Source organism: Drosophila grimshawi, unplaced genomic scaffold (assembly GCF_018153295.1).
Source record: "Drosophila grimshawi isolate 15287-2541.00 unplaced genomic scaffold, ASM1815329v1 contig_44, whole genome shotgun sequence".
Classification (NCBI taxonomy): domain Eukaryota; kingdom Metazoa; phylum Arthropoda; class Insecta; order Diptera; family Drosophilidae; genus Drosophila; species Drosophila grimshawi.
In genome coordinates, this window is record NW_025063240.1 from 6,184,367 (window position 1) to 6,196,718 (window position 12,352).

The following is a 12,352-nucleotide window of genomic DNA, read 5'->3' on the forward strand; positions in this document are numbered from 1 at the left end:
TATGGATTTGATACATATAAGAACATTAATGATTTAGGTTGTTATATAAATTAGTTTATTATTTTGCACGTTTAATTTAGCTTTAGCTGATATTTGCATACCGCATAACCAATTGGTATTCATTTAGAAGAATGCGTTTCATTCAATTTAATATTACTGTACTTTGATTTGAAATTGTGACATAAACTAAGCTTAATTGTGCCACAGCTATTTGGTTTAAGCCAAAAGATTGATCTGTCTTTTCAAAGCGCTTCAGGGCGCATTCGACCTGCAAAAAAGCAAAAAAAAAATACTATTTCCATTTCTTTTGGCAGCTCCAGACGCATTTCAGCCACAGTTGCAGCTGCAACGGGGTCTTGATAGCTTCAGCTTTTCAGTGATTTTTTTCTCATCCATTTGCTGCCACTCACATGCTTCAGTTGGTGCTATCAGTTATCAGCGTGGAGAAGCTGCACGTATTTCTTACGTGGCTGCTACAATATCGCATCTGATATGCCGTTTTGACTGTGGCAGTTGAGTTTGTCCCGTTTTGCCAGGTTCTCAACTTTTTTGCTTAATAATTGCATTCCAACCGAAGCTTCGTCATGCCACTGACTTTTGACTCTTTCAGTTGCGTTCGCTTTCCACATAGTCGACGTTCTGTTCGCATTTTGTTCGGCAATAGTTACACGAAAAAAAAGTGAAAGTCATTTGGTTAATGCTGTACATTCCAGTTGCTTGGCTGTTGCGCTGCCAGCAGCAGTAACATTGTCTGCACTGACAATCCTTTGACAGTTTATCTTATAACTAATATCAGATCGCAGTCAGGCCCTTTGGGTCGTATGCGCAATATCACGCATACGCACAGTTAGCATGAGGCTGCACTTTTAATTGAATTCGAGTGAATCTAAAGTTTTGCTTACTTGCTTACTTGCTGGCTGATTGTTATTGTTGGTTTCAGTTGATGTTGCTGGTGCACACAAGTTTAAATGAATTTCCAGTTAAGTTTTGAAAAAGTTGTTTAATGAGTTTAGTTGAGTTGAATTTGTGCAATCACTCTTTCAGTCAAGTGAAAGAAATACCCTACAGCTTAGTTATATAGACTATGTTATTTAGTTAAATATTAGCTAATTGCTAAGTGGATCATATATATTTGTTCCATATCTGACTCATCTGTTTGCATAAGGCCCAACCCGTTTTGTGGTAACTCCACATATTGTTCATAAAATCAACGCATTGCCTGACAATTGGAGCTGTTTTTTTTTTTTTTTTTGGGTCATTTCATGCATGCATCATCACCTTTTTGAGTTATTAATCATTTCCGTTCCACAAATAAAAAGACAGCTACCTGCTCCACATTATTCGCATCCCGAGTCAAGCTGTGTTATAATCTTTTATATGCTCGCTCTCGCTCTCGCGCTCGACTCAATATCAGGCTGCATCAATCACATTAGGACTGACATTGACTCGCAACACGTACTCAGCGCCCAACTATGCGCTCTGGCTGACTGATATTCCCCAACTCTCCTACACCCCTTCCACAAAGCAATTGTGTGCATTAAAAATTGTTAGCTTGGCGTCATCGACCAAATAAATAGATTTGCGTTTGTGGCGCAGGCGCCAGTGACAACGACAACGACAACGACAACGAAGTCAGCCTCTATTTTTCACACGAATACCACTTGAACTACAACTACACTAACTACAAATAACTACAATAACAGACATCAACAACAACAAAAATTTGCTCTGAAGTGATGTCATGCATTTGAATTCATGCCCAACTGTCGCCCCAGTCTCTATAATCTCCATTCGTTTGGTATACCATTATTTGTTTGTTTTTGCTTCGATCTTCGTTTCAATTACAATTTTAGTTTCAGTTTATGGCTTTTTTTTTTATGGATTTTGTGTTAACGTTGCCATCAAAATGTCACTTGAATTTTGTTGAATTATTTTCGATTAATTATTTGCAACGCTGCGGCAAAGTGTACACACACAAAAACTGTTTTTAATTTATGCCAAATATTTGCACAAATTAATGACAGGCAAACACGCACAAATTCTTCGAGCTCCACCACACAAAAGTTGGCTTTCACATTTTCTCTGACGAGGAAAATTCGCTTAGCTGGAGTAGCTACATATTTGGTCACTGAGCAGCGTTCAGTTGCCGAAAACAAAGAAAAAAGAATGTTTGTTTGCCAGTTTTTGGAGCGTGTTTGTGACACAGTTGACACTTTTCACGTTGCTGACCAGGCTTCCCAGCTGTAAGCCCTGAAATTGGGCAATTTGCCTAAAATGATGCATCTTTCCAGCTTTTGCTCCTGCGTCTCCCGCCCCTCCTCATCTGCGTAGGTGGACGCACGCATTTGTGTAGTCCGTTTTGCGCCCTGCTGCTGCTGCTGATGCTACTGCTGTTGCCCGACAGGCTCGGGCCTGGCTCCATTGTTTGTGTCTGTTGTTCATGTCAACAATAAATCAAAAGTTTTATCTTGTTTGTAAGACCCGGAGCCGTAGACGGAGTCGTAGCTGTATCCAGCAAATGGCCAGACATATTACATGCGTCCGTACTCATGCCATCATTTGTAGCCTCAACAATTTTGCTGCCCTGTGTACAATTTATCTGGCTGCGCGTTCGCTACTATCATAATGACAGGAACATTATGCCAGTCTTATAACTGGATGAGTCATTGGCAAGGATTTGCTTCAATCCTTGAGGCTGCACTCTATGCTCAATCATGGTATCAAATTGTTTGCCAACATGTTGAAAATACGCTTTCCAGACGCAAACACAAACATTTTTCACTTTGATTTCCATTTGCATTGCCCAGTTTTTTTTTTTTTTGCTTTTTGCATTGAAAATTATTTCCGTTTAGCTGTAATTTATAGTCCTGACACTGTTTATCCTGCATAGCGTCAGCTGCCTCGCGTTGCGACTGCCACACATTTGTTGACTTAACGGCTATGTAAAGTCTGCGTCAATTTATTGACCGACTGACATGTGTGTGTGTGAATGTGTGTGTGTGGGCGTGATTAATAAGAGTTCGTTCCCATGCTCCATTTTGGGCATTCATGCCAATTTGTATGCAATGTGCTTATATATATTTAAATTTGTTGATTTAAATGTCAAGGCAAGCATCAAATTGGAAGCGCGTCAAATCAAACAACAAATTAAACGCAAATCATAAAATTCTAAATCCAAATCTAAAGCAATCAAATTGACGCTTCAGGCGACAAATTTGGCAAAACATAATATCAAAAAATTTAACTTGACAGCAAATTATTTGATTGCCAACAGAATTAAAAAGCTGACTAAGACAATCTGCCTTAGAGTAGTATTTAATGGGTTGGGTCTTTAACTGACTCATCTGAAGTTCAATTAGCTGAGCTCTTATCAATCTATGGGTGAATTGAGGTCACAGCCGATGGCTATTCACAATACTCAATTTGTGGAAGTTTTGAAAATCCGCTGAGTTTTGACGAGGCTTCGACCAGTGCCCATATGCCGAGATTTTGCCTAGAATTTTTACAAGACACCTGAAATCATGTTTTCAATTTAAGATGTGGGATTGATCTCGAGGCCAAACCACGATCGAAACGACTTTGCTTTTAAAAATATGTTGAGATTTGACAAAGTTATGGCAAAGTTAGGGGAAGTTGGATATCATTCAATATGTCGAGTTTCTAGCTTGTATTTTTATTTATATACAAACATGAAAACTGCAACTTTTGCATGCTGACAAATTGTATAAACATTTGGTGACTACTCGTTTTACGTCAATATTTGTATGGCATTCAAACAAATTGTTTAATGTGGTTTTCAGTTCTTGAAATTGAAAAGCTAAATGCATTTATTACGCATACGCCACGTGCACCGCATAATAACGCCGACCGATAAATATTATTGTCATACGAATGTTATTTTGCAAACCCAGCAACCAGAAAAGGTGTCAAGTGGGTGTGTTGAACTACGCAGCAGGCGTGACAAACTTAATAAGTGTGATACAAAATATTACAGATCAGACGGCCCGATAAAAATCTATAAATAGTTCGAAGAATGAAATAATGTAAATGTTTTCTAATGATGCGAATATTTTCTAATGATATAAATGTTTGTATATAAATGTTTGTTATATCATTTCCAGCAGTCGAACACTTTGTTTAATTAAAAGCTGGGCCATTTATCGCTGTCCCGTACACTTTTCAGTTATATCAGTTATTTATTGTTTTTATTGTTGTTGGTTCTTCGATAGGCAAATGCAATTTTTGTCAGCGCCAGCTTAAAAAATATGCACGTGACGATAGTGCTGAAAATATACATAAATAAATGTGTCGCTGCCGCCAGGCATAAAAGCCGTCGGAAATGAATACAAATAAGTGCAACTGAAAATGGAAAACTGCAAAAAAATAAAAAATCGAGAGATGAAAACATAAATCGCCGCTTGGAATACGGCGCTAAATGTGCTCGGTAAATATTGATCGGGCAGGCCAGGCCAACCCAAAGCAAAGCAAAGATGCAGATTCTTGCAGAAACTCTGTGGCAGGAAGGAGGAAGGGGGCGGTGGCACTTTGCATGGGTGGAATGGTGGACTTTGCATACAGAAATTATATGCAGCTCGTGTGGATTTCCACAAATATTTATTTGAAATAACGAAAGCGGTCGGAGTTATGCGCATGCATTTTGAAGCACTTTATAAAATGAGATTTCACAATCAATAACATAAAGTTAAAGTTCACTTTTAGTGTTGACTGTAAGCTGCACGCTTAGCTTTTAATATATTTGATGTACATCATTGAGGTGAATTACCTTTTGCATAGACTTCTTCGACATCCAGGCGACAATTTCAGAAGTGGTAATAGAAGCTGTAATAGAAGAAAAGTTGTTATTAAAATATGTCGTGGATTTTAGGCATGTTTAACATATTAAGTCTCAGTTATTTGTAGTTAAATAATTTCTTGTTGAGTCTCAGGCAATGCTTCACTTCTTTAAATATCTCACTTAAGCACTTTTCACCGGTGCCGACATTAATAAGGTGGCTCATTTCAAACATCAATTACCCAATCCAATTCCGAAAATCAGCTCCAACTGACACATTGAACACGGCACGACTTTTTGCAAGCCGATCGCTTAATGGTAAATGACAATTGTGACCAACGACAACATTAACAACTTTTAAATCGTCGAAATTGAGTAATAAATGCTGCTACCAATCAGAGATGCCAGCGGACAGTTAGCAGCCCACTTAGCAGCGGTTGGCCAACGAAACTTTAAAAAGTCGTTGACCACTGTAGCCACCGCTGTTATTGCTGTAAATGACCACTGTAACCGCGGAAGCCATGTCCAATTGGACAACAAAAGCGCACACTGTCAAGTTGTCAAATTGTGCAAATGACAACAAAAGCCATATCGACAGCAACGGCACAAACTTGAATAATAATAATAATAATGGTTATTGTTAGTTGTGAACAGTAATGTGTTAAACAAACAAGTTTATTTGTACTGCTCAGACATTTCAGTTTGTCAGGTCGAACAGGCGAACTGAATTTGTAGCTAAACAATTGGCTTGAAATATTCATTTAATTGTTAATAAAACTTTAAAAATGTAATCGAAATAATAAGTATGGCACAAACTCGAGCGTCAGCTGAAAAATAAACTTTTAAGCCGACAAGAATTTTTTATCTGATATTTTCCTTGTGCACATTGGCTAAAAATAGTTGAGGTGCTTGCGAAAGCGAACAGTTTGATGTATGTTGAGATATCCTTTTAAATAATAATATAGGAATATATATAAAAAAAATATTTCATATACAACGCAAGATTAAAATTTAATTATAATTTGGCCGTCCAACATATAAAATTAAATGATCCAAATCAAATGAAATAAGAGTTCTAAAGCAGTCAAATTTTGTGTTGCACTTGTTGGTGGAATCAGCTTCTTCTATTTTCGTTGACTTGACGCACTGACACTTTCTGCGATACTGTTGCAAGTTGCAACATCTCAAACAAAGTTTCCCGCAATTTGTCTCACAGACATTTGACTAGAGTAAATTTGTTGCTTAGCTATTTATTATTGTTATTGGGCTCCTTTGGTACCACACTTATGCAAATGGAATTGAAGACATTGTGAGTGGAAACTTTGTCTCATTTATGGGGCAGACTGACGCCACAATTGGCAACGACTGGCATAAGAGTGAGACTTTCCATTTCATGCTAAATATGTCTCGAGTCTCGTGAATGGGCCACGCCCAACTAAATGGCTCAGGTGGCAACGCCCACAGTTTTGATTAGTTTTAATTGCTTGGAATTGGGAGTGCTGCTCTTTTTGGGGCCCTAATTGAAATTTCTAGCCCCAAAGCAGCCGCAACAAGCAATTATGTCAAATAAAATAGAAAAATGTATCAATTGAGTTTCGTTTTTTTAATTTTTTTTATTAACTATAGTATTTTTTTAATATGTATGCAAAATGGCAATTAATATCGAGGACACACAATATTAAACGAAATTCGGAATATTTGGTGAAATGTAGAGACAACAGGAGAGAAAGAGAGCGATAAAACTCTGATTGACTTCAGATCACATTTATTAATTCAATTTCGTTGCCTGGCCTAAAATTGAATACAAATCCACGAAAAAATAAAATGAATGCGAATGTCGAGCAAAATATTCGATTGAAATTTGAATTCAAATCAACTTTCGAAGCTGCCCGTAAATTTATGCACAGATGTTTACTTTATTTTTTTATTTTTTCTTTCAAAGTGGATTCCTTCAAAGACTCGACTTATGCGGCCAACGATGGTCCTAAGAACGGCAACAATAGTGAAAAACGAAAATTCGGAATGAATATGCAAAACGTGTGCTGAAAACCTTTTGCAGCATAATTACAAATTTTACTTGCATAAGCAAAAAAATAAAAATATTCTGCGCCAGCAAAACAAGAATAAAACGGAGAAAGAAGCCGAATAACAACCATGTGGGAAACTGAAGCTAACATATCCCCTATTTCATATGCTAACATCTACAAGCGTATCGCATATCGCATATCACATAACAAATAAACACAAACACACACACACACTTGTAAACAAATTCAACGTTACAATGTGTAGATACAACAAGAGGCTGAGGTTTGGCAAAGAGAAGAAGCGGAGAGCCAGCAGCAAAGGCAAACAAGCAGTGGCAACTAAAACAACAGTGAGAAAATGCAGACGCAAATTATGAAAGAAATTTCCGATGCTTCGAGTACGTCCAAATGGGGTTGGGGGGGGGGCCTGTGGGGGCCATGTCAAACACAGTGACATTTTCAAGTGGCTGACGTTGCGCTTGTCCCTGTCCGCGTGCCAGCTCCCCTTTCCATTCAAATTTGGACTTTGTATCGTTGCCTAGTCGTGGTTGTTGTTCTTGTTATTTTGGGGCAGCAACAGAACTGCAATAATTGCAATTTCAGTTGTTGCCTTCAATAGACAAAAATGGCTATTTGCATCTCCACAAGTGTTCACGAGTATAAAAAGAGATTATTTTATGTAGAATTTATGGAGCAAAGATGTCAAAAATGATTTACGGATTTGCCTATTTGTTTTGTAAATGCATCCAATTTAAGTTCTTAGCAAAAACATGCTCAGCAATGAGTGCGTTTGGTTTTCAGCAGGATGGAATTCTAAAGAGAGCATATAGCATGCATTTGTAATTTACAACTAACATTTTTGGTCTATTTGACATACATTTTGACAATAAACACCTCAAAAGCGTTTTATAATTTGACGTGCAAAATTGATGAATATTTAAATCGATTATGTTCGATCAAAGTTATTAAAGTTGGCAATAAAATTCATCATACAGATTGTGCAAGCTAAAAGCTTTTCAAAATTCTTCATCTAAGGTTGTGGTCAGGTCTTATTGATTTTGTTGCATCAAGTGCTTAGAACTCGTGCAGTTTGAGGCACGTTGTCGACACCTGCTGTAGAAAGAAAGAAAGACCTGCTGGAACACCATTCCAAGTCAATTGCAAATGACTTGTGGCAACTCAAACTGCCTGCAATTCCGGTATTAGCCTGTCATAGCCAAGCCAAAGGAATTGACCTAACCTTCTCCAGAATGAAGTTAAGAGATCGTGCCACTGTTGCCACAGTAACTAAGCTGCCAGACCCAAATGCGTGGGCCTAACGGTTCCAATAGACAGAGCAGGCGACTTGGTAAGTATCTCAATAGATTTATCAGTGAACAGGAACAAATCTGGAACAATTTGTTGGGGCAATTTGCACCAGAGTCGACCGCATCGACAGCGAACTGGAGCCAAACAACTTTCAGAGTAATCTGGCGCTCAATCAATTTGCTGCAGGTTTGTTAGCAGTTGCGACTGTCTGCCGACTTAAGCTGCCACAGCTAATCAAATTAATCGTTTGAATTAGCCTGTTTTGCTCTGAGCACTGAGTACACTGGACAAACTTGACAGAGACAGCTCAGTTTGTGTGGCTGCAACACAAATTGTGGCAATTACTTTGTTTGTCAGCTCTAAAACAAACTGCTTGTAACTCAGCATGCCCATCTTGTTAATTATGAATGAAATTTATGCAACAACGGGTGCAGTAGCCACTCATAGACACAAACACGCGCAGAACATTTGTATGCAGCAAAATGATTTAATTTTCTTTCTTTTATCACAGATTCAAGATACAACGCGATGACTGCGGGGCAGTTGCGCCTGCGCTGCCGCAAATCGGGGCAGATTCAGACTTAAACATCGCTGATAGGCAGTCAAGCCAGCAGCCAGGGGAGTTGGGGGGTACTCGGGCGGGCACAAATGTCAGCAGCACACGCCCACAATACACGACGAGATCGACTGATGGGCATGAGCAGGATGGTGGGGACAATTTGTTCAATTGCGGCAGCCCGTTGGGCGTTACTAATGCGAATCTCGCATCTCGCCGTCTGCATCTAAAAGGCTTTGCGGTCGCGCTTCCTCCCGCCAACACCGCACACCAACTAAATGCCCCTGTGAAGCTGCTGGGGTTCAATTGACACAGTAACCTCGTCGCTGCTTTTTTTTATGCCTTATGAATGATTGCCGCCTCCAGTTTCTACACCAAACAACAACAACAACAACCACTACAACAATAACAACGGCAACGATGATGCATTGAGTCTGTCTGGCCGAGTGCTTTTGAATGTATCTTGTATGTGCTTCTTGTGAAAATTTGTCATTAGGCACAATACTTGCACATTCTCTTTGCCTGGCATGGAATTAACAAGCCGACTTGTTTGCTGTAATACCCCTGCCTACCCTACCTAAGGGTATCAGGTGTATGTCTTCATGCTTGCCACATAAAAAGCTACTACACGTTTCTAGTAATCAAACAAAACTGATGTGTACAATGCATTTTTAGAATTGTTCATCCTATAATTCCCAAATCGTTTTAGCATAGGTTTCATAAACTATGTTGTTCACAGAAGTTAAGTTTTGCTTTCTAACTAGCTCAAGTAATTGCGATTATTTTAAAGTACTAAAATATACATAATTTTGTTTTGTGCCAAACATTGTTTTTAATTATTTCTTTCATGAGAAAACTTGCTTTAAAATTAAAGTGTTTGAAAAGTGCTAAGTTTGTGCGATAGTAACATACTTTTATCAAGTCTTTTTTTTTTTAAATTCATTCACTTTAGAGCTCCGTAAAATGAATCATATAAATTTCAATGAATAAATATTTTAGGATTCAAGAGTATTTTTGGTGCGCCTCCAGCATGACTATACTCTATTGTCTCTTGCTTTTCCTACCATGATGCTCAGTGGCAGCAGTTGTTGTGCTCGGTTCTGTGAAATTGATTCAGCTAAAAATATTTGCATAACTCATTAGCCGATGCGAGATAAAGTAAACGAATACGTAAACAAAGTTGTTGTGTGTGTGTGTTAAACATTTTGCAGTTTGTCGCGATCGTCAAGCGAAAATATTTTAATTAGTTTTTGGGGCGGAGACGCGTCTCGAATCGCTGGCTAATTGTTGGCATTGGCTCAAGAAGCGAGACGAGCCGTGTGTTCAGCATTATGGAAAGATTATGCAAACAAGTTAAGGGGTTAAACAAACTACATACAAACGCTGGTTACCTTCCGGGGGTTATGGAAATTGGAAAATGGAAAATAGAAAATGCAAAATGAAAGCAGATAGTTAATGAATCTTTTAAAACATTGTTGGGTGACAGCAGTTAAAAATATTAAGACGGCCTGTCAAACAAATTGCATTTTTCACATTTGTTTTTCAGCCACTACGCAAAATGAATCCCTACGAGGAGGCACTACATCAACTGGTGGACCACATGTTGGCTGAAAAGAATTGCAAAGTGGGGAATCAGTCAGTGTCTGATAAGCTTGTCGAGCTGCTGCAAAACAGTGAGTAACTGCATCTGTTCTCTGTGCGGTTTATCATTGTACACACACATTGCAGAACTGCGCGAGATAGCGGTAACCACCTCGATAGGCGCCAATCTTGCCAGTCGAGCCACGCCCTGCTACTTTGATGTGGAGCGCACATTTCGGCTGCACCGCATTCATGCTGCTGACCTGTGGAATGTGCGCAACACCAAGCCTAAGAGACCAATGCGCTCAGTGGTCCTGAATCGATGGCCACTGGAGACGGACGACGATGATATCCATCGCATGCCACTTGTGCATCTGAGTCAGTTGCGAGGTATGCGCAATGAGCGCCACATACCCAAATATATGGTGCCTTTTCCCGGCCTGCATGCCTACAGGCAGACGCCATTTGACATCTGCAAGGACAACAGCTATGCCACGAAGCGGGAGCGGCGAGCCCAGCTTCATTTGGATGCTCAAAATGCGCTTTATGGATTGTCGATGCGCAGGCAGCCAAACATTTCGCTGTTGAGCGAGTCCACGCAGGATACAACATTTTTATGTGAGATAAATATATAGACAGATAGAGAGCCAAATTCTTTGTTATAGATATTGACTGCTCGTTGATTTCCATATATGCAGTGCCCGCTGCGAGGATGCCAGATTTGCCTGCCTTTTTGGACGCACTAATGCCACGCGATCAAGGCCATGATGGGAATGTCCTTGAGGACAATGAACCAGAAAATGAAAATGGTATGTTGAGTTAGACTTTTCTATGCCTGCAAAATATTATATAGTTTTTATGTATATGTAGCACTTAGCAATCCATTTCTAAGAGCGCCAGTAGGTCCACAAAATCTTGAAGAAAATCCTTTGAATAATGATTTTGAGTTGAATTCAAATGATTGTGAAGCAACAGAATATAAGAAAGTGGAGACCAAAAAAGGGGAAGTTGACGGAGAGGTAGTTGAAGAAGACAAATTGGCCGAAAAGGAATCTGGCGAAGAAAAATTAATGCAAGAAAAAGTTGAAGGGACAATTGAAGAAGAGGAAGTTGAAGAACAGGAAGCTGAAGAAGAGGAAGTTGGAGGACAGAAAGTTGAGGAAGAGGAAGTTGAAGAAGAAGATCAAGAAAGTGAAGATGAAGATGAAGACGAAGATGAAGAAGATAATGAAGAAGCGGAATGGCAGAATTATAAAGATAAGGAAGTTGAAGAAGAGGAATTTGCAGGATATTGGCCTAATTGTGAATATAACGATGATTCCTAATAAAATAAGCAGCTATGCTTATAAATGGAAATTAAATTATAATAATAATAATAAATATAACATGATAAGATATTCAATATTACTTTTCAAGTCTTAAATATTGTCGTGATTAATATGTATTATAAATACTATATGGAATGATTTAATTATATTTACATGCTTGTTAGTCAATTTGAAAGGATGTCCAGTTCATTTAACTTAACAGTTAAGGGTGCAGTGCAAGCAATTAAATTAATTTCAATTACATTTCATTAAAAACTGACACACGATTTTCAAGAGGATTCGGCTTGGCTCATCTATATTTCGTCTGTCCCGACGTTGTCCTCCTCCAGAAACAAATGAGGTGAAAGAGCGACGAGTGGCAAAGTTCAAAGTGCTTCACTGTGGCAAGCGCAGCAGTCGCCTAATTCCTGCAGCTCTGGTTGCCAGTCCTGCTGCTAACGGTAACGATTCCAAAGTATTAAATAACTTTGTAATTTAATTAACTTTGACGTCGGCGTCACCGTCGTCGCCGTCGTCGCAGTCATCGCAGTCGTCGTGCCGCTTAACTTTGATTAACGTTCTGCAATTTTTCAACAAGTTTCTGTTGAACTTTGGTGTATGGCGGGGCAAACAGAGGGCAAAGCTAAAGGATTCCCGTCTATGTTTAAGCTCTAGAGTTTGGATTACGCGCGACTTTTGCAAGTGCCCCGTCTGCAGTTATTTGTGTCTTTCAAGTTATTTGAGCCAAGTATTTTGGAGATTTGAGCACTCGAGCACTCGA

The 12,352-nt window shown here is 39.0% G+C and overlaps 2 protein-coding genes across 4 annotated transcripts in view; one reads left to right on the forward strand and one right to left on the reverse strand.

The window, feature by feature from the left end:
* LOC6558840 (trichohyalin) overlaps nucleotides 1-12,352 on the reverse strand; it is a 45,969-nt gene that overhangs the window by 9,236 nt on the left and 24,381 nt on the right. For both annotated transcript variants that reach the window (XM_001985068.3, XM_032739416.2), the window contains exon 2: nucleotides 4,784-4,839. The gene's annotated coding sequence lies outside the window, so the exon portion shown is untranslated. The remainder of the gene's footprint in view (nucleotides 1-4,783; nucleotides 4,840-12,352) is intronic.
* LOC6558853 (proline-, glutamic acid- and leucine-rich protein 1) lies at nucleotides 9,668-11,616 on the forward strand. 2 transcript variants are annotated; one of them, XM_032739432.2, is made up of 5 exons: nucleotides 9,668-9,700; nucleotides 10,230-10,356; nucleotides 10,412-10,882; nucleotides 10,963-11,073; nucleotides 11,135-11,616. In XM_032739432.2, exons 2-5 carry the CDS (start codon nucleotides 10,242-10,244, stop codon nucleotides 11,587-11,589), a joined length of 1,152 nt encoding a protein of 383 aa, XP_032595323.1. In that variant the 5' UTR covers nucleotides 9,668-9,700; nucleotides 10,230-10,241; the 3' UTR covers nucleotides 11,590-11,616. The 2 variants fall into 2 exon arrangements, with proteins under 2 accessions (XP_032595323.1, XP_043071520.1); XM_043215585.1 differs by lacking the exon at nucleotides 9,668-9,700 and having other exon boundaries at nucleotides 10,202-10,356; nucleotides 11,135-11,338; nucleotides 11,378-11,616.

Excerpts from the sequence above, each read along its gene's own strand:
- LOC6558853 (XM_032739432.2), top strand. The coding sequence starts at position 10,242 with ATGAATCCCTACGAGGAGGCACTACATCAACTGGTGGACCACATGTTG. Across the intron at positions 10,357-10,411 it reads TGTCGAGCTGCTGCAAAACA|AACTGCGCGAGATAGCGGTA; the intron begins GTGAGTAACTGC and ends CACACATTGCAG. Across the intron at positions 11,074-11,134 it reads TGAACCAGAAAATGAAAATG|CACTTAGCAATCCATTTCTA; the intron begins GTATGTTGAGTT and ends ATGTATATGTAG.